At 46.9% G+C, this 27,631-nt stretch overlaps 1 protein-coding gene across 1 annotated transcript in view; it reads right to left on the bottom strand.

The window, feature by feature from the left end:
• Positions 1-1,305: 1,305 nt before the first annotated feature.
• The window catches only part of LOC147663753 (vomeronasal type-2 receptor 26-like), a 161,090-nt gene continuing 134,764 nt past the window's right edge, over positions 1,306-27,631 (bottom strand). Inside the window, exon 3 of the mRNA XM_086950226.1 lies at positions 1,306-2,213. Within this exon, the coding sequence (XP_086806352.1) occupies positions 1,306-2,213 (908 nt within the window). The remainder of the gene's footprint in view (positions 2,214-27,631) is intronic.

Raw genomic sequence — 27,631 nt, forward strand, 5'->3', positions numbered from 1 at the left:
ATATCAAGTCAGAACAGCGTCTGCAGCTGTAAAGTCAAGGTAAGTACATTGGTAAGTCAAGATATCAGTGCTGCACTGTGTGATGGAGTAAGGGCCTGAATGTGGCACACTTAACAATATATGTTGTATTCCCGTCAATTCCTGGCACTGGCACACAATGCTCTGGCTAGCATCAATGCAGGCGCCCTTGCCCCATGGTACAAGGGTGCCTGTGTGTTGAGCAGGGACTCTCCCTGCACAAAAACAATCCCCTGAGGAATGTTCCTCTTTCTGTGTGTGCTGCCGAGTACAGCACACAATAAAGATGAAGCAACAGGGGATACACTGATATTTCTCCTTGTTACGCCTCACCTGGGAAGGCGTGGCCGCTCTGATGTATTCCCAGGTCCACTAGTATTGGTAAATCTGGGAATGCTTCGGAATCCATGGGTGGATACTTGGGAACAACCACTCATCCGCCCCTGGAACCCCTTTCCAAGGGCAGAGTAATACAACACTACGATTTGAGTTGCATCACTTTGGATTCATCGTGTCACTCGGGGCCACGTAAGGTGGCCTTGCATGGCTTGATGAATCCCACCTATAATTTACATGGCCCTTGCACCCACTTGAGTGGTGCAAGGGTGAATAAAAACCCATATAAATCTCCTTTAATATTTTTACCTCCACACTGATGTGCCTTGATGATATAAATGTTGTCAAGATACTTAGGGGCTGATTAGGATGGTGGAGACACTGCCACTGACAGGCTGTTGGTAGCAGTCTCCCCGCCATCCAATGCAGCTTTTCCATCCACCATATTTTGATGGCGGGCGGGCTGCAGGTGGGTGGAAATCCCAACTGCCATGCATCCTACGGGCTCCTTGAGCCCACCGATGCGGTGGAGGCCTCCCAATCCCTAAAATGGTGGCGTTGCACACCAGGCACAGCCGTTTGGATTAGGATGGTCCCTCCCTGCCAGCCTTTCCATGGCGGTTCACCAGCCTGTAACAAGCCCCCCTACACCCCAGGCTCGTTTCTTTTGGTGTGGGGGGCACCTATGGTGCCCCCAAATAGTTCCCTTTACCCAGTGACTGGCACTGCATGGTGCCTGTCACCTAGTACAGGAATGCGTTGCACTTGAGTCTGTCCGCCATCAAAATTAGGCCCATAGATGTGAAGTTAAGAATAGTAAATCTAAATACACACTTATATATGCCTAACTTGACGATATAGTGCTATCCAATGATCTGCACTTGATATTGTTGCAGAGCGATAACTTGTCACTCAGTATTGGGAGATACAACTATCCCAGTCCTGTAGGTCTCAGAGGCTCCCTTGTCTCCCCATTAGATATTCCTTGGTGTTGAGCTCAGGCCTAAGGAGGATGATGTGGACTTTGGGGATGAAGATACAGCCCAGCAGTCCAGCGCTAGAAGTCAGGATGGCAAAGATCTCCACGGCCACCATGTACCTGCCCTTGGTGCTCAGGTACGCTGGGATGAAGGAGACCCAGACGCTGCAGAACACCAGCATGCTGAAGGTGATGAACTGGGCCTCGTTGAAAGTAGCTGGTAACTTTCTAGCTATGGAGGCGACAACAAAACTCAGAAGAGCCAAGAATCCCATATAACCAACCAGAGCATAGAAGGCAACAGTAGAGCCCTCGTTGCACTGTAAGATCATCTTCCCAGTTTCCGATCTGGTGTCAATGTCTGCGAACGGGGCAGAGCTGAGGAGCCACACAACACAGATCACCACCTCCCCCAGTGAGCAGAAGAGCACCAAAAAGCTGGACACTTGTGGGTCCACCCACTTCCTCAGCTTGCTGCCCGGCTTTGTGGCGTTGAAGGCGATGATCACTGTGATCGTTTTGGCTAAAACTGAAGAAACAGCTATAGTGAAAATGATCCCAAAGGCAGTTTGCCGGAGTAGGCAGGAAGTCTTTGAAGGACGTCCAATGAACAGAAGACAGCAGAGGAAGGACAGCAGGAGCGAGACGAGGAGGATGTAGCTGAGATCCCTGTTATTGGCTTTAACCAGAGGTGTGTTCCGGTATTTAATGAAGACTGCCAGCACTCCAGCAGTGAGGAGGGAGACGAAACTTGTAATGGAGGATAAGGCAACTCCCAGCTGATCCTCATAGGCCAGGAACTCTATCACCCGTGGAATACAAGCATCTCTCTTCTGATTGGACCACTGATCTTCAGGGCAGGCTAAGCAGTTCACCATATCTGCAGGAAAAGAAAATTGTTCAGTATTACAGAAGATGCTTTCAAGTTAGGAGAGATGAGTGGAATGTGACACAGTATAGTTATTCAGACCTGTCCTATGGCTAGATGTGTACCTGTTTGCCGGTGTACTGTCTGTGGAACATGCACACTGGGCCTTGGAAAGCCATTACTAAAAACGGATATTGACACGGCATCTCCATTGAGGTGTCCAGAAGGACAGACATAGTCACAACTGCCAGCTTGCATGAGCCACCATACTGCTCTTGAGTGCCATCACAAACCTAGGAGTAGTACCAACATATTCTTGAAGTGATTGGCTGTAGGGTGTGGATACACTCATCCTGTCTACATACATGTATGTATTAGTCTTCAATGGGTCATGCACATGGGCAACAGGAAGATGCTCCTTTTCTCAGAGACATGTCCTCAGCCAATAAAAGAATATCCTTAGAGAAGGGATCCTCTAGCAGCACCTGTAACGTAAGGGTCTGGCCCCTGCTTGGAAAAAGCATCCTTATTGTATTTACCCTGGTGCTGCTGGGTTGGAAATGCAGCCCCTTATGCTACATAATGTGAATTTATCAATGTTTTAATCTAATCTCCTGATCTTACATAAGCCCCATTAACTTCAGGACCTCTCCTCTGCAGTATAGACACAATCTTGAAATGTCTCCTCTCTCTGTTCTTGCATCCCAATACCTCCATGCACAGCTCTTTGTTCTCTAGTTAAGGTTTTCGCTGTCAAATTTTGAACTATAAATAGATAACTATAATACTGTAAACAACAAAACAGTATTTAATACTTTAGTCGCTGTCGTTTTTTCGCGGCAGTGTGGCAGTTGCGTGGAGTGGGTGGGGCCGCATCGGTCATTGGACGTTCGCAGCACCAGCAAGATAGAGCTCCCGACAGTGAATCACCCAGAGCAACACCCATTTCACACCCCTTTCATGAAGATACCTGCATAAAAGGGTACCATATTTACAAAGTGGCGTTAAGCCCCAAAAGTGGCCTAATGCCACTTTATAGATCTGATGCAGGGCAATGCACCACTGGAAATTGGTAAAAGTGACGTTCCAGTGGCGCAATCCCCTTGTAAATATTCCCCATGGTTGCTTTATCAAATCAAATTTGAATCAATCCTAATCTGTATTTCCCAGAATAAAGAGTGTTGCTTTTTTGAAGAAACAAATCTTATTCTAGTTGAATTAGAACCAATTCCTTGGATAATGTTTGAATGCCATAGTGCAGAAGATTGTGATTTGACACATGTTGTGTGCTAGAGCCTGTCCCTTAGACACACAGGTGGGATACTCTGTTCTAACTGGTGCACATGAAAGCTTTTCTTCAGAAGGGGTTGTTTAAGGCATTTTAGGGATGTCTTCTGCTAATTATTCTATGGTTTACTTAAGTAGCATGGACAAAGTCACATGTTTAAACTAAAGAGGAAGGGGGCCAGAGTCACAAAGTTTAACTTAGACCTGACGTTTAAGTTCAGATCTAAAGTCTATCTTTAAACCTGACATCAACGTTTAGACCTGAAGTCTAACTCTACATCTGAATTCTAACTTAAGACCTTAAGTCTGAGGCACATATTTAAAATATTTTTGCATAAGGCAGCGCCACAAGCCTTCTGTCTGTGCTGCTCTACAGCAAAAGATAAGGGGAGGAGTGCACCGTATCTACAAGATATAGCACATTCCTGTCCTTTCTGTCAGCGCTGGCACACACACTGCAGCCGAGCGCCAATGCATGCACCCTTTCACAAGGGTGTAAGGGAGTCTGTGTTGTTGACATGATTATTTTTGAGCAGGAAGGGACATCAAAGGGGACATTGTTCTCATTCTGTGTATGCTTCGGAATGCAGCACACATGGAAAGAGGGAAAAATGAGTAATAAACACATTTCTCCTTGTTACGTCTGCTTTGGGAAGGCATCAGCTTTGACACTGACCCAGATTTACGCTATGTTGTAAATCTGAGGCCGTGTCAAAGCCCATGGGTGTTCCGTGGGAACACCCACAATAACACCCATGGAACGTCCCTTTCAGGCAGAGTAAGGCATTGCCTTAATGCATATTTACAAATCCATGAAAAGCCACACAGGGTGGCTTTGCTTTGCCTTGTAGCTATAGGCCGGCACACTGCGCCTCCATAGTATCACAAAACTGACGCTCAGTAAAACTGCCACAGGGGCATTGTAAATATGTCCCTGAGTTTAGATCTAAAGTCCATCTTTAGACCGGAAGTTTAATGCAGCCGGACCACATATGCGAAGAGGTCTTTGATTGCCATTTAAGATGTTCCTCAAATGACTTTCCAGTTACAAGTCTACAACTTCGGAGCTCTCAACTTTGATCTGTAAACTGAATACCTGTGCCCTGAGTGTGCACGATAATGCGCTGTGCTGCAGAAAGTGAGATCTGTCCCTGAGTCTGCACAGTACCATACTGTGCTGCAGACACTAACATCTGTGCAATCAGTGTACAATGTACTGTACTGTTCTATGTTTGAGTGTCTACAGTAGTGTAGAGTACTGTAGAAACTGAGATCTATGGCCTGAGTGAGTAAGATATTCTACTGTACAGAAGAAAAAGAGGTATGAGCCGTGAGTGTGTGTGGTAGAAAAGGGGAACCATCCTGAATATCCTGGGGACAAAGAATTTGTACAGGTCGTAGTCGCCCTCCTTCTGCCTTCTTCAAGCATGATGCTCTCATTTACATTCAGACAAGGGCACTCAAGGGGTCTAATTCACAAACTGCACTTTGTAGTACATATTGCAGGTCCCTCATATTGCAGGTCAAAATCTTTCAGTTCAAAATCTCCACCACCAGCTGTTGTATATTTCACATGCATGTCTTTCCTACTAAGGGCCCAATTACGATGCATGCTGAAACAGCTCAGACCATAGGTTGGAGCCCTTCAGACCTCATCATAATCGACTGGTTGGATTCCTTTCCAACCGATCCATGCTGATAGGGTGAGTCAGAAGGGAATCTGAATAGGATTTCTGAATGGCCTCCGATGGGCACAGAGAGCCCGGTTGCCATTCGGGAGCCTTCAGTAATTCCTCGGCCGGCTCTTTCCGGCCGCGGGATTACAATGGCCGATTCTCACAGCCTTTCTTTGCCGGCCTTTTTGACACAGAAAGGCTTCGGAAATCTGACTTTGGGGGCCACCAGCAGGTCTCCCATGGGTGCAAGGCTGCCAAATGGCAGCCTAGGGGGCACTTATCATGCCCCCCTTTTGATCCCTTAACCCGGTGACAGGCACTTTGAGGTGCCTGCCTCGGGGTACAGGGATGAACTGCAACTCTGCTCTTTGCAATAGAAGCATGCATTCCATTCAGAATGCATGCTCCCATTGTAAAGAATAGGATAGTGACAGACCCTACTTGCGGGGCTGGAACCAAAGACAGAGGTCATTCGGTTCCATTTCTCAACTGATGTTGAATGGACTCCAGCCCGTCCGACATCGGAATTGGACGCTTTGGAATTAATGTAAAAGGGAATCTGGGAGCTGTGCAAAAATAGGGAATAGCTGCAGGTAAATGGGAGTAGTCACCCAGGCCCTCATCACCAGCTGACTAGACTACGGGAACGCCTTATATACCTGAACCACAGTCAAACTTCAGAAAAGACTCTAGCGCATACAGAACGCATCCGCACGACTCATCCTCGACATCCCCTGCCACAGCCACATATCAGCCCACCTGAGAGACCTGCTCTGGCTCCCCATCAACAAAAGGATCACGTTCAGGCTCCTCACCCACACACGCAAAGCGCTCCACGACACAGGCCCTGTGTACCTCAGTAACCGCATCACGTTCTACACTCCAACACGCAAACTCCACTCCGCCAGCCTCGCCCTCGCCACCGTCCCATGGATCCGCAGAACCACCGGCAGAGGAAGATCATTCTCCTACCTGGTGGCCAAAATGTAGAACTCCCTCCCCGCCCACCCACCTACGACTGACCCAAGACCACCACACATTAAGAAAACACCTCAAGACCTGACTCTTCAAGCAGTAGTGGCACTCCCCCCTCCCCAGCGCCTTGAGACCCACACGGGTGAGTAGCGCGCTCTACAAGTGTATTGATTGATTGATTGAGTGGTTTAGGGAGGAGCAGGTAGGGGATTAGGATGATGTAAGGAGAAGTTTAATAATGAACATGCTAATACCAGCAACGACCCACAAATAAATAAGACCATTGTTAATCACAAGTTACATGCCTAAGGTTACTACTGCCCTAAAGGTGACAAAATAGTAGCAAATGGGGGCATGGCTAAGATGGCAGTCAGGAATGAGGCATTTTGAGGAGCTCTGGTCAAGGCCTGGCCCATCATCCTGGATATACCAGCCCCCCTCCACAATGTGCCCCCAGAGTGGCTGGCATCTGTAAGCACAGTGGAGGGGGCCGCTGAAACGGGCAAAAGCTTGATCCATCATAGCCAGGAGAGAGGCAAAGACAAAAGGTGGTGACCAATGGACAAAGTGTGGGGCCGGCTGGGTTCCTTTGCCACTTAACCCCTTCGATGCTCATGGCGAGCTGAGTTCGTCATGAACAATGGGAGTAAATGAGAGTCAGCACAGAGGGGGAATTGCTGCAGCACTGATGGTGTTAAAGAACCCTGATTGCTCTAGTGGGACGGTGGGGGCTTGGGGGGCCCTGAGATTTGGGGCTCTGACTGATCAAACAGCACAATGACATCCAGGTGGCTTGAGGGCCTGTGGGGCCCCGGATTTGATGCAGACCACAGGAGGCCATAGAAGGGACCAACTGGAGCACAGTAGACTCTGGGAGGTCAGGGAAGGCCCCTGTATTGCGACTGGCTGAAGAATGACCTCTAGAGAGGATGACTAGAAACAAGGACCATAAAGAGGCACCTCTGAGCACTGTGAAGAGGCCAGCTCAGGTGGTGTCTACATGGGGGTACTGAAGTACCTGGTGGGACTGCAGAGCAGCCCCCCGGAAGCACACTTGTCCCTCTTGGCTGTGAGCAGGAGGTGTGATGCAAAAGAGGGGAGACACGGGGTATAACGAGAGCTGTAGTTGAGAATGACGCAGTGACGTGCTGTGGAACTAAGAGGTAGGTAGAGGATGCTTGTGCCTAGGTGAGGGGCTGTGGGTTGATGTCCTGCTGGGCGGGCACTCTAAACATTGCAGCTACATAGTTGCCCCCAATGGGGGTCAAGTTGGGAGGCCCTGATGGGGGCAGAAGAAGACGGTGTTTGACTAGACATCAGACCTCACACTGCAACCACCCTGAATGATGGATGACCAAGGGGTGCCCCCGAGACCTAGGGAGGATGTCCCGCCAAAGCCAAGGAATATGTGTCCCATGTCAAACCCTCCTAGACTCCCATACAGTAGTGATGGATGTAGCCCACCAGAGAATGGACTAAAGAATCACGCAGGCACTATCCAGCAATTAAGAACACAAAACTAGCCCCAGAAAACAGGAAGAACGCATTAGACTTGGATCTTGGTCTCCTGAGGACAGACAACAAGAGACTTGTGGAGAGAGTGGATGGAACAGAGCAAATCATGGGAGATCTGGGACCCGGTTTAGGGGTAGCGATGCAGAATTCCAGCCCCTACTACAAACAGTTGCCCAACTTTAGGAAAATGTTGAAGACGCAGAAGGGAGTTCGAGACAGAACAATGTGAGAATAGTGGGAGTCCCAGAGTTAAAGGAGGAGCCATGCATGTTTCTGGAAGATTGGCTCCCCAGGGAGGTTCTCAAAGGCAAAGCAGCCAAAATACTGATGATTAAACAAGCCAAACTATCTCAACCAATAGCGGCATTGCCGCACAACTTCCACGACAGGGACCATATCCTGCATTTGGCACGGACACACAGACCCTGGCAGATGATGCCACAGTGAATATTTATCCCAACTATGCCAATGCCATCCGCAAACAAAGAAATAATTCTGTGTGGTGAAGCAACACCTCCACACAACCTTAAATACACTTTTTCCACGCGACTGCGGACGCCTGGGATTGGGATTGCTACCCCCTCCTGGATCAAGGCAAACAATCTACTAATCAAAAGTTCATGAGGCAAAAACTGAGGCAGAGAAGACCTTGGGGGTCAGCGTTTGCTCCAATAAGATCCCAGGCAGAGGCAGAATGAGTCAAGGTGGTTGCGGACATCCAGAGCTTCAGATTTTGGGGGTCAAGCAACAAAAAGGCGGCCTTGATGAATGACTCAGAAGGGAATTAAAGCAACTATGGGGACAAAGGAATGCTCAGGAGAAACTGACAGGCCAGTAGTCACTCCAATGACGGCGGGCACAATAATTTGAAGTTACCGATGGCTCGTACAGGCCGATGAGAGACTGTTGAGTGGCCTACGACTTATTCCAGATGCTGGGCTGGCTAGATAAGAAGAGTGACTACAGCAAGGGTGACCGGAAGTGTAACTACAGCCTACCCAGCACCACCATAGTTCTGGAGTTATATTCCTGAGTGAAGACTTGTTATTCATAAATGCAATGTTGTTATTGTTGTTGGTGGGGCTTCAGATACCCCGGGCATTGGGGGCACAGGACATTTTGAAACCACAATGTGAGGCGCTTGGGTGGGGGTCATTCAGGGGATGGTTAATGGTACACTGAGATACCTACAAAATGGAAGAATATGGGCCCAAGTGAGACACTCTCGACAATGATCACATATCGCCTAACAGACAAGAGTCTTCTGCTTAAGGTGTTATCCTGTAACATAAGTTGGCTAGGATGCAAATGGAAGTGGGTGTAACGTGGAAATACTTGACACAACTAAATCCAAATATTCTTCTTCAAGAGATGAATCTCACAGGAAATGCTAGTAGAATACTTCACCATGGCAGGACACTCCACTAGTGCATGACAGATACTCACCAAGATCAAGAGGGGTAGATATTCTGGTTCACTGATCGCTACCCCTCAGGGTAACACACACATGGACAGACAAGTTGGGATGCCAAGCAACAGTGAGTGGTCAGTGGACTGGGCTCTCCCTCACACTGGCCACTTGGTTTTTCCTGCCGGTTTACAAACAATTGGACTAGACAAAATGTGAATGTGACTAGCGGAAGTGGTGGACTCGGTCCTGCTGATTGAGATGACCTAAATTTAATACATCATGGAGAAATAGATAGAATGACAAAATCAGGCGATCTACCAAGACCAAAACACAACCCACTCCTAGAGATTTTCCTAAAGACCATGGGATTGGTACAGCTGTGCTGAGAGGAACATCAAGAAACCCACCAAGACACCTGTAACTCCAATTATACTCCTTCTACTATTCCCTTGCCATTAAACACGAAGTAGGATGATTTGGGCACTCAGAGATACACTCACAGGGCATATCTAATCACTCACCACTGACAGTACTTTGGCAGAAAAGCATGAAGAGTTCAAGGGAGGAGTGGAAATTGGACCCCTGGGACCTTGCAGCCTGGTAGAGTAAGAAACTCATGATGGAGACTAGCCCCTAATACAGAACTGGTGAACAGTTGCCTCGTAGGTCACCCTGTGAGAGACATACAAGACAGATTCAAGAGAAATCCTTTTTGCACACATTATGGGCAAACACAAAGAGAGAGATAAAGAGGTGGCAGCTCAAGAGGTACAGATGGCTCAGGGGGAGGGTCATGAAGAGTCAGCTAAAGACAGGGAATAATGAATTGAGGCACCCGCTCTATCAAGAGGAAGTGAAAAGGTACAGGGCAAAGAAAGGCAAACTGTATGCGAAGGAAAGCAGACATTTGGGGGATTCTAAGTCCAGTGCAGAGATCCTCGGTTTTTATAGCATGAGCCTTTGTGACGCATTTGGAGATACTTTATTACCAGGCTAGAGGGAGTTGACCAAAGGGCCCTTTCTGACTTTGTGGGAGAGGAGCTGGCTCCTACGTTAAGGGAGATTTGAGTGATTTCCTGGATGTAGACATCTCTGGTGAAGAGTTAGCTGATGCAATCAGCCAAATGAAAATCAGAAAGATTCTGGGGCCAAACAGATTTCCCCCAGCATTGTTCAGGTGTGCAAAAACGCATCTAAGACGCCGACTCCAATTGATGTACAACAGAGCCCGGGGAGTGGACTTTGCTTAGGGGCATCCATAGAGCAGCACTCATACACAAACAGTGAGGGTTTATGCCTGTTAGGGGCACGAGGCACAGTCTCCACAGATTGGTGGGCTGTGCATTGCAATCATATTGCTGAGCTGGCACTCCTCCTCTCTTTAGACGCCAGGAAGGTATTTGACTCTGTCTAATGATAATCCTCCAAAAATGGGACCCAATGGAAGGGCTTGTCATGGGTGAGGGTATTACACAAAGACCCATTGGCCAGGGTGAAACTAAATGATGGCTTTTCCCGAGATTTGGGCAGGGGCACTAGACAGGGATGTCTACTCTCCCTCCTGCTGTTTGAGATGGCGTGAGATGGCGATCAAACCCTGTCATGCTGGTTTCAAACAGATGTGCTAATACACAGGTTAGGGACGGACACTGATTGGGAGGAGTTCATATCCCTATATTCGGATAATATCCTGCTTTATATCTCTGACCCAGATCCATTGGTTCGGAGGGTTTTTGAAATTCTTGAGGTTTTTGACTTGTTTTCATGGCTCTTCAATAACTGTAATAAATCAATTGCATTTATATTGTTTTGGAAGCTGATGGAAGCAGACTGGTGGAAATCCCTTGCTGGGAAGCCCCGGGGGTTCGAGCACCTGGACATATTCATAGCATGAGATTGCATTTAATTCCTAGCAGAAAACGCAGAGAAAAAAATATAAAACAGCAGCTGACCATAGGAGGAAGCTGCCTCCCTGCCCATGGGTAAAGGAGCACTTTACACAACTATATATACCTTCCAGAGTTCCTGAAGGTTCCCAAGAATGGGCTGTATGACATGGGCATGGATGGCTAAACCAACAACAAATAATGCATCTAAACAACACATTTATTCACCCTGCATGCCTTTACCATGCATGTAAACCCGAGTATAAATGCCATCATTAACTCATCCCTGGCTACTGGTGCCATTCCATCTGAATGGAAACTAGCCGCCGTCAAACCTCTGCAAAAGAAGCCCCTAGGGGACCCCACTACGCTTTCAAACCTTCGCCCCATCTCACTGCTCCCAATTCTTTTCAAACTTACGGAAGCAGCAGTGAACAAACAATTGACAAGGTATTTGGAGGAAAATGACATCCTACACCCCAACCAAGCGGGCTTCAGAGCCAAACACTCCACGGAGTCAGCACTATTACACACGGTGGAGACACTGAAGACCGCTATGGACCAAGGTAAAAAAGCAATTCTGGTTCTGCTCGATCTATCGGCGGCCTTTGATAAGGCTTCGCACCCCATATTAATTGGCCGCCTAGCAGAATCCGGAATAGCAGGAGTTGCTCTTGAATGGCTGAATTTTTTTCTCAGCCATATGAGGCAAGTCACGATACTAGAGAACCACTGCTCAGAGGAAAAAACACTGAAAACAGGGGTACCACAGGGCTCCAGCTTGAGCCCACTACTTTTTAATCTGTATATGACCCCTCTGATAAAACTCATTACATCTTTCCACATCAGCACTATATCTTATGCTGATGATACTCAGCTCATCCTCGTTTTGGATAACAACACAACAAAGGAAGAGGAAAATCTCAGAGACTGTCTTACCTCCACATTCGACTGGATGAAGAAACACCACCTCAAATGCAACTCAGGCAAGACTGAAATCCTTCCATTTGGACATCAAAACCTTTTCTTCCCCAAATCATGGTGGCCTCAAGATGCAGAAGTCCCCCCAAACACCATTACGACGGCCCGTAACCTTGGGATTAGGTTTGACGAGGCTTTATCATTCAGACAACAAGCAGGTACTGTGGCAGGGTCCTGCTTTAGCATAATCAAGGGCCTTAAAAGGTTCTTTGACCTTCTCCCTCTGACAACAAGAAAGACGGTAGCGGTGGCTCTAATTACATCTCGTCTGGACTACTGCAACAGCCTATATGCAGGCTCCAGTAAAGCTGTACTGCATAGACTGCAGATGGTCCAGAACGCCACCGCCCGCCTCGTGCTGAGATTGCCCAGGAAGTCACACACAAGGTCTTGCATTGGCTGCCCATCCACAAAAGGGTGTTGTTTAAAATCCTTGCAATCACCTTCAGGGCATACCATCAGCTGGGCCCCACCTACTTGTCAAAAAGGTTTGGAAGATATGCGCCCTCTCGCTCACTCAGATCCTCCAACCTGAACCTGCTGGTGACCCCCAAATTCAGACTAGACACGAAAGGAGGAAAATCCCTTGGAGTACTAGGTGCCAGAGCCTGGAATAAACTCCCACTCCAACTGCGTCAGATTCCATCTGAGAGCCTCTTTCGGAAGGCTCTAAAAACATGGATTTTTAAACTTACAGACCCAGCCTGTTTAGCTCTAGTCTAAACCCTACCCCCAGATACACCAGACACAATCCCACGTACACCTCTCCGACTCACTGGTCTATCACCTCTTGGGCACGAGTGGTTAGCGCCAAGATGCTCCATGGAGTGTATGACCCCCAGGGCTTCCCAGCAAGGGATTTCCACCAGTCTGCTTCCATCAGCTTTATAAAAATAAAATTACATTACATTACATTACATGCCTTTACCACACATTTTTGTGGTAAAGTCATGACCAGTAAAGGGATGTGTGGTAAATAGCACACTCCTACCCCCATTCCCTGAGCCCTAAACACTACCCTGACCCTTCTGAGCCCTAAACACTACCCAACCACCGTAAGCCCTAAGAACTACCCAAACCCCCCAAGCCCCGAACACTACCTGACCCCCTGAGTCCTTAACACTACCCTGCCTGAGCCCTAAACACTACCCTGATCCCAGGTCCTAAACACTACCCTGACACCCCCCTGAGCCCTAAAAACTACGCAAACCCCCAAGCCCTAAACACTACCTTATCCTGATACCTAAACACTGCCCTGACTCCCCATGAGTGCTAAAACGACCCTAAACCCCCTGAAACTAAAGACTACCCTGCCCCAATGAGCTTAAGACACTATCCAGAACCCCAGCCCAAAAAACTATCCACACCGCCTGAGCCCTAAAACTATCCTCATCCCTTAAAAAACTACCACAGCCCCCAAAACCCAGACCCAGCTCCACTTACCTCAAAGCACCCTCTCCCGATCCTTCCGGCTCCTGGGCCTGTCCATCCCAGCATCTAGACCTTGCACTGCTGTAACCACATATATGCGTTGTTAAGGCATATTCTTGGTTAAGGCATGGATAGTTGAGCTTGCGGGGAAACTGCATGCGTGGCTCTGCCTGCATTGTTAAGGCTGATTCCCCCAAGCATAGCATAGGCATCCCTTATGAGGAATGTGTTAGATGGGGGCATAGCTCTCCTGTGGAGGGATTCTTCTCAGGTATGGAACTATGCTTGGGGCTATAGAACATCGGTATGTCGGGAATGAGTAACCATACCGCCTCAGTGTCTATAAGCTTGAGTCTGACTAGATATAGTGCCTCACTTGCCCTCCTAAGCTTACCAGAGGAACAAGCAAAATGGCATCCCAGAACTCAGCACTCTCGACCCTCTCAGGGATCACAGTAACAGGACACATATTTTCACTCTCTCACTCACACTTGTCCTCAATAAGATAAACAAGAGACACAAAGGAAATGTAGAATATTTATTTCAACTATTGTGCTCTGAAATGCAGTACTCGGGCCACAATTATAAAACAAATGCAAAGTAAAAATACTGTTAGGATGGACAATAAACTTTATACCATGAAAAGCCCTGTCATGTTATATAACAGAGTAACCTAAAGCCCTACCCTTCTACAGAAGATAAATGATTATAAATCAAAGATCTCTTGTACCAGACCCCATACCTTAGCATACACAGATGAACATTCTGGTTCCCTGACAGAATATCGATGAAAATAAAATTGCAGAAAAAAGGTAAGTACATAAATATTGAGAGCAATATATCATTTACAATAATATAGTTGCATTATATATCGATTTTTAAATATATATTTAATTTAAAATATATTTTACCAAATATAACAAATAAACTTACTGTTAAAAATACATAACAAACTAATATTTAAAATAATAATATAATGAAAGAAAATGTAAATAATATATTATCAAAAATATATGTATACATATTTAAATACACCATAAACGTAAAATATTTAATAAGAAAACCAATTTAATAAAAATAAAAAAGTAAACAAGACTTTTGTTTTACAATTTAATTATACATAATTTACAAACAAAAAATATTAACATTTTAAAATATTATTATCATAATAAATCAAACACATAATTATATAAATCACAACACGGAGGAACTGTTACCGACATAGCCGGTGCTGACTCCTTAACGAGCCACGGTGTTCCCCTCTGCTCATCCAATCACTAAGGGCGGGGCGGAGAATTAGGCGGGGAACTTGTATTTGAATGCGTTCTAGCACGGGAGTGGGCACTCTGAAAACTGTGCCGCTACCTTGCGGATAAAAATGTTTTTATTCTTTTGTTTTAAAAACCGCTGTGTCTCACCTTAATGTACCTTTTAAAATTGTGAATTTGAATTGAATCTCGAAAATGAGAAATTGTTACCGGCATAGCCGGCGCTGACTCCTTAACGAGCCACGGTGTTTCCCTCTGCTCAGCCAATCACTAAGGGCGGGGAGGAGAATTAGGCGGGGAACTTGTATTTGAATTTCCAATGGCGCGGGAGTGTAGCGGATGCACGCAGCGGGCACGCCGGCGGCGCACCATAGGCAACCCCGTCTGCTGCCGTCCGAGCCAGCACAGGGCTAGGGGCTAGTCACTCTGCCCGATTCCTCAATTTTACCGCAGAGGAACTTCGAGGGCTTCACCAGGCGTCGCTCCCACTAGTTCCTGCCACTAAAATCTACCTGGACAGGAATAGGATCTATCAGCCACGCAATAGCTTTCCAGAAATTTCAACCAGTATGGAGCGGAAAGTTGATGCCATCTCTTCGCGTACACTATTTAAATACGCGCTCCCTAGTTAAACATCAGTTTGAGGTATTCATGCTATTGGTAAGTGATCGACCTGATATTTAGATTTTAACTGAAACCTGGTGACCCCTGATTCTACACCTGATATCCTGGCTGCACTACCTAATGATTATTATATTCTCCATACGGGCCGTCCATCTGGTAAATCAGGTGGGGTAGTGGCTGCAATTATCCATCGCAACCTAACATTTACCACAGTCTCTTCTTCGAACCTTGTGGCAGTGGATAATTTGGTCATTACATTGGAATCCGATTCTACTTCACTGATTTGTGTTGTGATCTATAGGCCTCCTCAGTATATGCCATTATTTCCCCTTACACTGAGTGAGCAATTAGCAAATTTAGCGACCAACTACACTAATATTATACTAATTGGTGATTTTAAATACTGGATTAGCTACACACTCTGTGGCCCTCACTCACATGAACTTACAGAGTTACTAACTAACCTTAACCTTATTCAGCATTTGTCCTTGGCGACACATAATAAGGGTCATATACCATGAATCTTATTATCTCTGCCTCTATGATACTTCCATGTTTATGGTCCAACCACTATCCCATTAACATTCTCGATTAACAGTACCTCCCAGTATTAAGTCTCCCCCGGTTGAGGGGGGCATGATAAGAAGCTGGGGTACCCTCAATAGAACGGAGTTCATGAACTCCTTAGCTGTCTCAATCCCAATGCCTACTCAGAATCTAAATCTCCATGAAGCCCATATCGCATCATGGCTCCAAAATGTCAGCGATAAGTTCATTCCATATAAGAAACTTAGATTCAATCGACGGGCTGACGCGCATAAATGGTTCTCCAATGAACTAAGAGAACAGAAGCTAGCACTTCGACAAAGAGAGCGAAAATGGAGACTAAAATACACTTCTGAAGATAAGCTCCTCTATATAGAGGCGCAGAAGAATTATCATAAAGCCATCAATGCGGCAAAGGTAGCTCACTTCTCTCCTAGGATTCTGAACCCCAGTAATAAATCGAAGGATATTTTCTCGATTGTGAATGAGCTATCAAATGCCGAAAGAGTTTCGCTCAAATTTACTCCTACTCAGGAGCTTTGTGACAATTTGAACAACTTTTTCTTTGAGAAAATAGCCGCAATTAAAGCCAGCATCCCATGCCCTTCTCCCAATGAACCTCTTCTGGCCACACCCACGAACAACTCACTGCTAGAACAGTTCCCTGCGATTAGCCCGAAGGCGTTCTCCTTCCTATTGTTATAATTAAAATATGGCTCACTGCGGGACTGCTGCCCGCCATATATCTTGAAAGAAATTTTTTCCACCTTCCCGCAGCCTGCTCTGTCTCTCCTGAATGCATCACTGTCACAGGGCTGTGTCCCTAAACCATTTAAAGGTGCAATAGTGGGCCCTTTGGTTAAAAAACCTGGAGCAGATCCATCTAATCCCACTAACTATCGTCCAATATCTCTACTCCCCTACCTAGCTAAAATATTGGAGGCACATGTGGCTAAATTCCTATCCAATTTTATGGAACAATCTGGTTATTTGGACCCTCATCAGGCAGGATTTTGTCATGCCAACTTCACGGAGTCAGTGATACTGGCAGTCCTGGACGATATATGTAGGAAAGCTGATTCAGACACCCCTCAGGCTTTGGTACTCCTGGACTTATCGGCCGCGTTTGACACGGTTGACCACAGGATACTGGGGGACCGTGTCAGACAGGCTGGTATCTAGGGCCCTGCCCTAGATTGGATTGAATCCTTTTTAGAGGGCCGCACCCAAGCAGTACGCCTGGCTAATTTTACAGCACCCAAGTTGACTACTACGTGCGGGGTCCCACAGGGTTCCTTTTTATCCCCTCACCTGTTTAATCTGTACCTCCTACCCTTAATCAAGACCTTAAAAGACAGGAATGTGATGACATTCAACTATGCGGATGATCTACAGCTCACATTCACCATAGACAACTCCCTCAATTCAATCACTAAGTTTCAGGAAACCATGTTATACATCCGTCATTGGATGGACTACAATCACTTGAAACTTAACCCAGGCAAGACTGAGGTGCTACTGATAGGGGGAACTGGTAAGAAAATGGAGTTTGGTCCTTGGACGGGGGGCAGCTGGACCCAATATAGCAATACAAAAGACAATTTGCTAGCCCTCCCACTTATTTCGTCTCGCTTACAGCTCATGAGACTAACAAACAAAAGGACAGGGAACACGCATTCCCGCTACTAATTGAGTTCGGAATCAACACAGAAACCAAACACACGGCATGGCGACCGCCGCCCTGTGCAAAAATCTGAAATCTTAGGTATGTGCCTTTTTAACAATTTCACCTCACTTCCATTAATGTCCAAGTGTTATAATGTAGACCGAAACTGAGCGCGACCTTCATTTTTTATAGGTCGCTCAAAACTAACTAAAAACGAGCCAGATGAGGAATTGATGTAGAGATCAACGCCAGACTCGATTAAGGTATGAACGTGCCGCTTTTGGGTCTGTAGTAGTCACTCGGTTCCGCTTTAGATGGCCTTTTAAGTCTGTGAATTAATCTTTTACAGAATTAAAGCTCCATCCTATTTGATTTGTGATGCACAGCCTTTCGTGCCCAATCTGACCCACGAGAGCCCTCGGCATCTGATATAAAGGTAATCCAACCTGTTTGAGCACAGCAACAACAGGGGGTCTCTTTGCATTAATGACTTACAAACTTTTAAAACAAACTTCGTTTTTCATTTTTTGTGCAGAATCAAAACACTGAGAGAGCCCTGAGGAGAATCTGTAACTAATCACAGATTCGAAACGCGTCGGCAAAAACGGCAGATAAATTCCTGAATCAGTGCCCCCCTTCTTGGGTTCAATAATTTAGTTGGAAATAATTTGATTTGCCTTCTGATTACTGCCGTAGACATTTCTTGTACACCCCCGTTTTTCGGGTTAACGGTTGTTTGACTAGCTCTCATAAATCAACTGTTTTTTCTTCATAGAGCTGAGAAATACCATTCGCATAAGAAGTTTGTTGCTTATTGGTTGATGCTTAGTATATGTGATACATGTCTAGTTGGTGTAAATATGTGTAAATGTATTTTTTGTAAATGTTTTTGTAAGTGTTTATGAAGTGTTCTTCTTGCCCATGAAATTGATAAATTTCAATAAAAAATATGAGTAAAAGGGTTAAATAATATTACCCACAAACAAATTGATCTGGCCTTTTGTTTGTTAGTCTCATGAGCTGTAAGCGAGACGAAATAAGTGGGAGGGCTAGCAAATTGTCTTTTGTATTACTGATAGGGGGAAGCCAGGTCTCCTGGGGCCCTCACTATTGGCCAGCAGAACTTAGGACCCCCTCAAGCCCTCTACCTCCGTAAAAAGCCTTGGGGTGACCATAGACAGAGATTTATCTCTGAAGACCCAAATAGGGACAGTGGTATCAACCTGCTTCTTTCAATTGCGAAAGATCCGAAAGATCCGCCACCTGCTTACTCATGCAGCACTAATACAGATGGTGATAGGTTTGGTACTGTCCCACCTGGACTATGCCAACTCAACCTATTTAGGGTTACCACTCTGCCTGACTAAGCGACTCGAGGTGGTGCAGAATCAGGCAGCAAGATTGATCCACCAGCAGCCCCGGTGGCAATCTGCCAGACCTCTCTTAAAAAAATTACATTGGCTCCCTCTGCCTCAACGGTCTGTTTTTAAGACAGGCTGTCTAATTTTTAAATCACTAAATAGCCACAGTCCCATATTCCTTAATAATTTGTTATCTAGGTATATCCCTACCCGGGGTCTTCGCTCCAAATATCTCCATCTGTTAGTCACTCCAAAATTCAACCAGAAACAACATAGAGGCTGTCGTTTTGCATACCTGGCCCCACAGCTGTGGAACCCGTTCCCCTTGGAGATACGGTCTTGCACAGGACTATTGTGTTTTAGGAAACTTCTCAAAACATGGTTATTCAAACAAGCACACGACTAACACTTTTTCTTTTTGGCTGCGACCAGTTCAGAATAGCGCCATGAAACCTTGGTGAGTTTGGCCCAGAATTGTTCTTGGAACACTTTTTTTGCTGCCTTGATGCCTTTTTTTAGGTCTTTTCTGGCTTTGGTGATTAGTTGCAGGAGGTCCTGGGAGGGAGCGGAGCACTGAGTGTGTAATCTCCTGAGGTATTTGTTCAGTTGTTGTTTTTGCATCCTGATGTTTTTTGTGAACCATTCAGCCCCTTGGTGACTATTGACTTTTTTCCTGTGGCCTGCTTGCAAAATTTTTGATTTAAATCTAGGATAAAGCGCTCCCATGCCTGAGTGTTTATGGATTCTGTTTGAAGTTTTTCTAAGAGGTTGGTGCAGGTTCCCATGATGACGTTGATTGAATCTGATTTCCAAGCCAGACGTTTTAAATTAAAGCATTGCGTTTGGTGTGATAGTACTCTGGGTGGCACTGGGTTGTCTGTGTTAATTAGTAACATGAATGTTTGCGGTTGGTGGTCGCTTTCAGTCCTATCCAATATTTGGAAGTTCGTGATAGAGGTGAAGAGCTCGTGATCCGTGAAAGTGTAGTCTATTGTTGAAGCAGATTTGTGAGCAATCCTGGTGTGTGCAGATGGGCAATCTGTCAGGCTGCTCCCGTTTAGCATACTCATTGAAAGCTCCGCCAGACTGACCGCACACCTCTTGCTGAGCGTAACTTGTTGTTTAGGTGCGTGTATACACTCATTAGTGGCTTGCAGTAAGTTCATGTTAAAGTCCCCTGACAGGATGATGTTTGCATCCCGGTGGGCGAGTTTTAGGGTTGTCATTGTTGCTGATAAATGGTCTATACATATCTTTTTCCGGCTAAACGCAGGTTAGAAGTGGGGCTTCGAGTTTGACACATTGCAGCCAAGAAGACATGAGGTATATTATTGAAGCTTGCCATGGAATATCGATTGAGACAAACGTTGAAAGACCTCCTTTGGCTCTCCCTAGTTTTCCTGCCTTTTAGGCAGGGCTCTGAAATTCTTGTATCCAGTTATGGGGCTAGGGTTAATCATCCAAGTTTCCTGGAAGAGAAGAATTTTATGCTTTAAAATAAATTCCATGAAGCCTGGATCTTCAAGTTTTGTGCTGAGCCCGAACACATTCCAGGAGCAGATGTTACAGCATTGAAGTCGATTGGGAGCTGCGTAGGAGTTTATTCATGCCATGTCTTGAGATGGTATGGCTCCGATTCGGTCCCATGGTCCAAGGTGCTTAATGGATTCCGGCTTAGCAAAGGTGATAGTAATGTTCTTAGTCGTGCACTTGTTTCTTTTTTGGGAAGTTTGATGGTCTGATCCTTTTGCACCCTTTAACAGGCCCTCTGGTTGGTAGATTGGTTGGAGCAGGTTGGGGTAGCAGGGGGGTCGATCATTTTTAACTTGATGCCCCACTTTGCGAATTGGTCCCTCTGCTGCCAAATTTATTCACTAAATGAGGTGGCTGAGAACGAGGCTGTGGTGATTTCTTGTCCCATGAAGTACGTGTTCTGTTTAAGTGCAATACTTACAATGTCGCTGGCGGTTATGTGACTCAGGGGGGGCAGAGCTTTAAAGAGTTTAAGTAGGATACTTCTATTTAGAATGTCATGGGATCCCCTTGATACATAATGGGGGATGAAGTCGAATTTGTTGGAATTTGGGAAGGTATCCTGGTGCAACGCTAGATGTACTGCCCTTCCCAAGACGTTATCGGCCTAGGATGACTCTGTTATTCTCTAGGAAGTGGTCAAGGTTACATCTGCGTTGTTTTGGGTTGGCTGTTTGTGGACAATTATCCGGGGTTGCTTGGTTGTTTCCCGCATTAGTGTTATTGCCTGTGTCAGTGTGACAGATGTCTTCCCCTAGATTTTTGGTAACTGAAGATGCTATACGTGGACTTAGTGTACTTATGTCTGTTGTAGGATTCTTTAGTTTAATTGGAGAGTCCTCTGGGTGTATTGCCTTGGTGGATTTAAGGTGTTTTTCTTTCAATGGTGGTTTAAATATACTTTAGAATTTCTCTGACAGCAGTAGTTCCCTTTTGATGTTATTTGGACGGTTTGCGTAGGTGAGTTGCGTGGATGGATGGTTCAATTGGTCATTATATGGAGTTGTGTCCGGGGGAGTGAGGGCTGCATTGTGGTCACTCTGTTTCAGTCCCTGATCGGTTTGGACAGGGAATAAGTTGGTTGCTGTCTAGATTGCCTTTTGTTTCTTGTTTTTCTTAGGCGTTTTCTCTCATGCTTGGTTAGTGACTTGATTGGTGTGAGTGGCTCGGATAGAGGTTGCTCCCCATTTTCAGTTGGATGAAGGGCTGAGGTGTTTGAATTGGTGTCAGTAGTTGCTGAACTAGGTGCTGTGAGGTCTGACTGTAATTGATCTGAAATGGAAACAGCGCCGCTTTGTGTCTGGTCTCCCATGTGGCTGGGTGGTTCGGGGTCAGTTGCCCCTAGTGCATTGTTATCTTGCACTGTTTGCGGCGCGTTTTTTTCTGTGGCTTCCCTGCTTGTGACAAGTAGATCTGATTGGAGGGTGGGGACCTCCGCTAGTTTGTCTATCATTTGGGTGCAATGGCAGTTACATGTTTGATATGTAGTTTCCTGGTCTCGCTGCACCCTCGAGACCATCTTGTTGAAACTTTGCAGTTTCTGTTCTACCCCCTGAATGTGGATTTTCTATGATGTTTAAAAGGTCCACTTGGGTATCCAATTTGTCTGCGTGGTACGACATTGCTTTGGCAATTGTGTCCATTGTTTGTAGCAAGAGCTGCCAGGCTGATGGAATTGAGTTACTGCCAGGTTCGGTTGGAGAAGCCTGGACGCCGTTTGTCCTTTGTATTGAGCGTCCTGACCGAGGGGAGTGTAGAAAGGACGGAGTCCTGCTAAGTGATTTCCTGGTTGGGGGTGATTGCTGAAAATGATTTAAGTCCTGCATTGCCGGGAGGGGAGATTGCGCCTCCTGTTGGATTACCTGACGGGGGGACTGAGAGTGATTCTGTTCTGCTTGTGCTTCATAAAAAAGTGGAGAAAAGGGAGGCTTGTTAATGGGGTTAGGGTTGGCAAATCCCTGGGCCCAGATGGTCCCAGTTGAGTGCAAGATGTTTGTGGTCGTCTCCTCTGCAGGGGCCCCTTCATTGTGACTTTGGGGGTCCCTCTATACGTGGGAAAAATGAGACAGAAGAAAATGATGTCCAATGTTTAGGATAATCAACAAAAGTGGGGGGGGGTTGTGTATTTGTGCCTCGAAGACTTGGTTGTGCTGCTTATGTCTGAGTTCGAAAGGAATAAGGGCGTTGGACGATAGGAACTGAAGGCTTGGGATGCCAGTAAGTACTTCATGGGGGGCTACCAGACGTTTTGGTGACTGGGAACCTTTCTTACCACTCTCCAGGTTCGAAGTTTTCCCACTAGGGGTGCGTGTTGTAACCTCGCTCGCTGGGGGAATGCTGGTTTCGCCTCTTGTGTTGGGGGCGCCGGGGTTACTGCGGAGTCGGTTAGATGAAGTGGATTCTATTACAACTTTTAAAAAGTCAGTGATCAGTGCCTGTTTACTGTTGTTTGGTACAGAGTGGTGCCTTGGGGGGGCTAGCGAGATGGTCTTGGTGCTGCCGCCTCGTTTTGCTACAGGAGTCGCCACTATAGGTTTTTTTAGTGCGGCAGTTAACCAGTTTCTTGTAGTTGCTACAGTTGTTGCTTTTACTTTAGTAAGCAGTGGCTGCTAATCTATTGAGGCTCCAAGTTCTGGCCCCTGATGTGTTTCATTTTTGACAGAAGGACAGGGGCCGGGGGAGGTCATATATTGGGGTTCTTTGGCTACTGCCGCTTTAGCTCTCTCCTTGTTCTTTGGTGGAGGTGTGCTTCTTACTCTCCCTGACCGCATCCTCCGTTACACCACTCCTTGGGGAGGGAGTGGGTATGGGTGTGGGAGCAATTAGATAGGGGGAATTAGGAGGTGATGCAAGTTGCACAGGATGTGCAAGGCAACTGGGATCTATGTTCTGTGGCGCAGTGGCAACGTGGCCGGATGGCAGTTGGTTGCAGTGGCAGTGATGTCAGAGATGACAGATGGTGGCAGGGGGGTGAAGGGAAGCAGGTGGCTGGTCTCGTTGGCACTTCAGTCTGGGGCATCCTCCTGCTCGCCTTTCTATGCACTTTCGAGAACCCACCAGTGACCCACCAGCACTCCTGCCCACTTGCCTATGTCTTAGCTTGGCTGCTTGGCTGCCACTCCGCTTGCTGCTTGGCTGCCACTCCTCATGCTGCTTGGCTGCCACTCATCGTGCTGCTTGGCTGCCACACTACTTGCTGCTTGGCTGCTACGCCTCGTGCTGCTTGGCTGCCACACCACTTGTACCTCCACCTCCTGAGGCACCCCTGACCCGACCCCCACTCACCCCTACTCACCCCTGCGCGGCCCTCTTGTGGAAGGGGGAAACAGCCGTTATCTGTTGGCTATGGAGGCAGGGGCAGAGACAGAAGGAGCAGGGAGGCAGGGGGCAGCAAATGGGGCTAATGAAGCTGATGAGGCGAGCCTGCGTAGGAGCTCTCAAACGCTCAAAGAATGTTCAAGTAATTCTCGCTGGACCCCCCAGGTAGAAAGTCCAGAGGCCTGGGGGTCGTGAGGCTGAGAAGGTTGAAAAGTCATAAAAAGCCACGAAAAAAGCTGCGGCCGATGTCGCGGTTGTTCCCCACTGCGGGCTGCAAGCAAGCTCAAAAAAACAATAATTTATGGATACAATATTAATGACTTCTACATTTTAAAAATGTATATTATTTACCTTCAAATCCATATTCTTGATAACTTTATTCTGGCACTTGATATTTCCATGCCATGATTTTTTTCACTCGATATTTTGGTGAGTCGAAATTTGTTCCTCAATATTCTATCTGAACGGTTTATATCTCAACTGATGCAATGCTCTTGCCTCAAAACTCTTGCTTCATGTATGTTTTTGGACTCCTGTGCTCATCTATATGACTAGACATGCTTACTCACAAACAACAACAGCATCCTCATGTTATGTCTGAATGTTAGTGTCTGACCTGTTACAATAACAAGGGACATTGTTGTTTGCCCTTGTAAGTGCTGTTCAGACTAAATTACAAGAAAATAAGAGAACACAAAAACATCTGCAGGTTCTTTGAGAAAATAAATGTGGCACAAAAGCAAGCGTGTTAATATAGTAACAAGTGAAAAAGAAAATGAGGCCCATTGCGTGCACAGTTAGGCTGACCTAAGGAAAACTACACTGGGCCATGCAGGAACCACACAAAACTCCCTGACCCCCATTTATACTACTGGGCGACCCAACTTCAGACAATCAATGACTGGGTTTATGTATCTCAAAAGGAGCCATTGGTGATGGCAGACAGGAAAGCAATAGAGCCAGAAAGGTATGCTGGTGTCTGTACGACAACAAGGGACTACCTCTGCTGCCTGTGATTACAGATGTGTTAGTAGAAAAAAGCCACCAGTGTCCTGGGCGGGAGGCATAGATTGACAATGGAGAAAGTTTTCTGCAACCACCCGTTTCTTCAATGGGAGCCTGTGTTGTTGGTCAGAACTCAGGCTCCAATTAAAGCCAATGGGAGTCCGACTGAACGGTGTTTCGAACCATCGTAATCGGTCAGTCAGACTCCCCAAAACTGAGTCAGTCAGCAACGATTTCGACAAGGGGTCGGTCTGATTGCTTTCTAACTGACATTGTAATGAGGCCCTATGTTACCTCCTTCACCCGCATGTGGAGGCCCTGATACAGGCCCTGCTGAATCTCCCTTGGAGTACAGAGTGTTAGGCCCCTCTTACCAGCCATGCAGTGTCTCAACTATATTCCAACCTACTACAAAATACCAACCCGTTCCCCCACTGGATAGCCTCAGGGAGAAGTGGGAGGTGGTCCTGGGTAAAATGGAGGATGACAACTGAGGGGGCAACGTGCAGATACCCAGGAGAAGTAGCCATTCGGGACAGTTTCAGCTAATACAAGTGAAGCTATCCCACCAGGCTTATTATATCCATTTCATACTGTTCTGAATGGTGAAGATTGGATCATACAGCGGTAGGAGAGGCTGTGGACAGAGAGAAACCGTAGTTCACATTTTGTTGGACTGTCCATTCCTCTGGAAATACTTTGGGGGGGGTATTTGAAGGTGGCTCTCAGAGTCTTAGACTGTACAATCGAACTGACCCCCCCAGATTGGAGCCTTGGGCATATGGAGCAACAAGTCCCTAGACATGTAAGCCCTGCTCTTTTGCAGTACAGCTCTTATGGTAGCCAAGCAGGATGTCATTAGAATGTGGGTGGGGAGTAGTAATTAGGGGTGAGCGGAACTCACAGAGTTTTTATGTAATGATGCAGACTTTTGTGAGCAGTCAGAATTTGGCACGCTGTGCTGCTTATCTGGGTTTTTAGCGCTGGGAGCTTGTTCAACATTGTAAATTCAGTGTAAATGGCACCACACGGTGCGCCAGAGGGTGATGCTTCTTTCTGGAGCTCAAGTAGATTTTCTACTCGAATGGCACTTTTCTCAATGTGAACCTTTCGCCACCGTCCGTGTTGACAAAATTGCACCAGGGGTTGCAAATTCCCAGACGCTCTCACCAACTTAAAGTTGAGGATCCGCAGATGAGAAAAACCTCCACCACACTGCAGTTGACAGAGTTTTGTCTGAACTCCACATTCCAAGTGGAATGCACAGACTGGCCAAACTGTGACCACCTGGACTAGCTTCAGAACGGTCGCTCCACCACGCTCCTCCTCATTATCTGCTGAAACGCTTCCTGGTATCGTTTTATGCACGTTTGTTAGACCTGGCACCTTGGCGTGAGTCTCCCTTCCACTTTTTGCTGATGTGCCTCCGATGTTTTGCTGGTTTTCCGATACTCAGGGCACTGCGCCACGGCTGACCCGTGCCGCAGTGCAAGTGCTCCCTACTGTAAATTGTACATGCGATTGGTATCCATGATTGGTTCATTGGATTTACTGTTAGTCCCTAGTAGAGTGCACTAGAGAGTGCCGGGGCTTGTAGATGCCAATACTGCTGGTGGGCCTGCAGCGCGGGTTGGGCCACCCACCGAAGCAGCCGTAAAGATGTGTCTGGGAACTGCGCCCGCAGAACCCGCGTGCGGTCTCGTACTGTCACGCTAGCTGGGCAAGTGCACCCACTTGCCAGCCCCCGAACCTTCCCTTGACTACATATTAGTCACCCCTATGGTAGGCCTGCGGGCAGGGTGCGTTGTAGGTGTAAGGTAGGACAAGCCCTGATGTGTGTGGCATGTCCTAGTAGTGACTTACAACCAAAACCGTATTTCACTATTGAAGGCTACCTGCTCCATTAGGCCAGACTGAGCTGCTGGAGTTATTACACCCTATAACCCCAGCAGGCTCAAGGAGCATGGTAGTGCGTCGTGTTTAGTATGCCTGAACTCAGGATGATAAAATATTTCTTTTAGTAAAGTTTATTTTAGTATCCTGGGTTTGCAAATGCTACTTTTAGAAAGTTAGCCTTTGCTTGCCTAACCATTTCAGCTCGCCTCTGCGGGTATGTGTATCTGACTGTCTGGGACGTGTGAGTGACAGGGCTGGCAGGATGACAGGTGGTAAATGCGCAGATTACACCTTAGTGGGAGGTAGGAGTGGCTCTTGACTCTGGATCTTGCTGTGCTCTGCCACCACAATGCTGGCTCCACCCTCCTGGGGAGCGTCGGATGATTCAGCCGACACCTGGCCCAGGAAGGGCGAAGCCCCATCAACAAGGTACTCTGGCTGCCCCTGTCCGCACAATGCTGGCTCCACCTCCTGTGGGGCGTCTGATATGCCTGCCCCTCACACTGAAAGCAGAAGCCGGAGTACAACCACCAGGGTACTCGAGGACTGAGAGTGGCTATGCAAAGGCCCCCCTGGCCTGCGAGAACAAAAGAAATGCCATATAAAAGAAGGAGCCCTGCTCCTTGGAAATTAGATCCTGTTTGGGCTACAGAAGGAACTCTGCCCAACGAGAAGGACCGGGAAGGACAAGGAAGAGTGCTGTCTCTTGCCTGTGTCTGGTGCCTTGCTGCCGAAGGAGAGGAAAAAGGAAAGACTCCGAAAAGACTTTTGCTTTACAAGACTTTGTGCCGAACTCTGCTAAAAGATCTCCAAGGGCTTGAAACTGAACTTGCCCCCTGACCAGCGCCCCAGGACCAGTGGGCGCTACACCCTGAAGAAAGCAACTGCGTGTGCTGCTCCTCGTGGCAGTACTGACGGAGGAATCTCCTCTAAGGCAACGACATCCACCTGACCACCGTGACCGGGGCCCAGAGCAACAGCGAGAGCAAAGTGAGGACCAGCCGCCACTGGCCCGAACACCGTGACCGCAACTGCACCGGGAGCCCGAGAG

The sequence above is a fragment of the Lissotriton vulgaris genome, unplaced genomic scaffold, assembly GCF_964263255.1.
Source record: "Lissotriton vulgaris unplaced genomic scaffold, aLisVul1.2 SCAFFOLD_1147, whole genome shotgun sequence".
Classification (NCBI taxonomy): Eukaryota; Metazoa; Chordata; class Amphibia; order Caudata; family Salamandridae; genus Lissotriton; species Lissotriton vulgaris.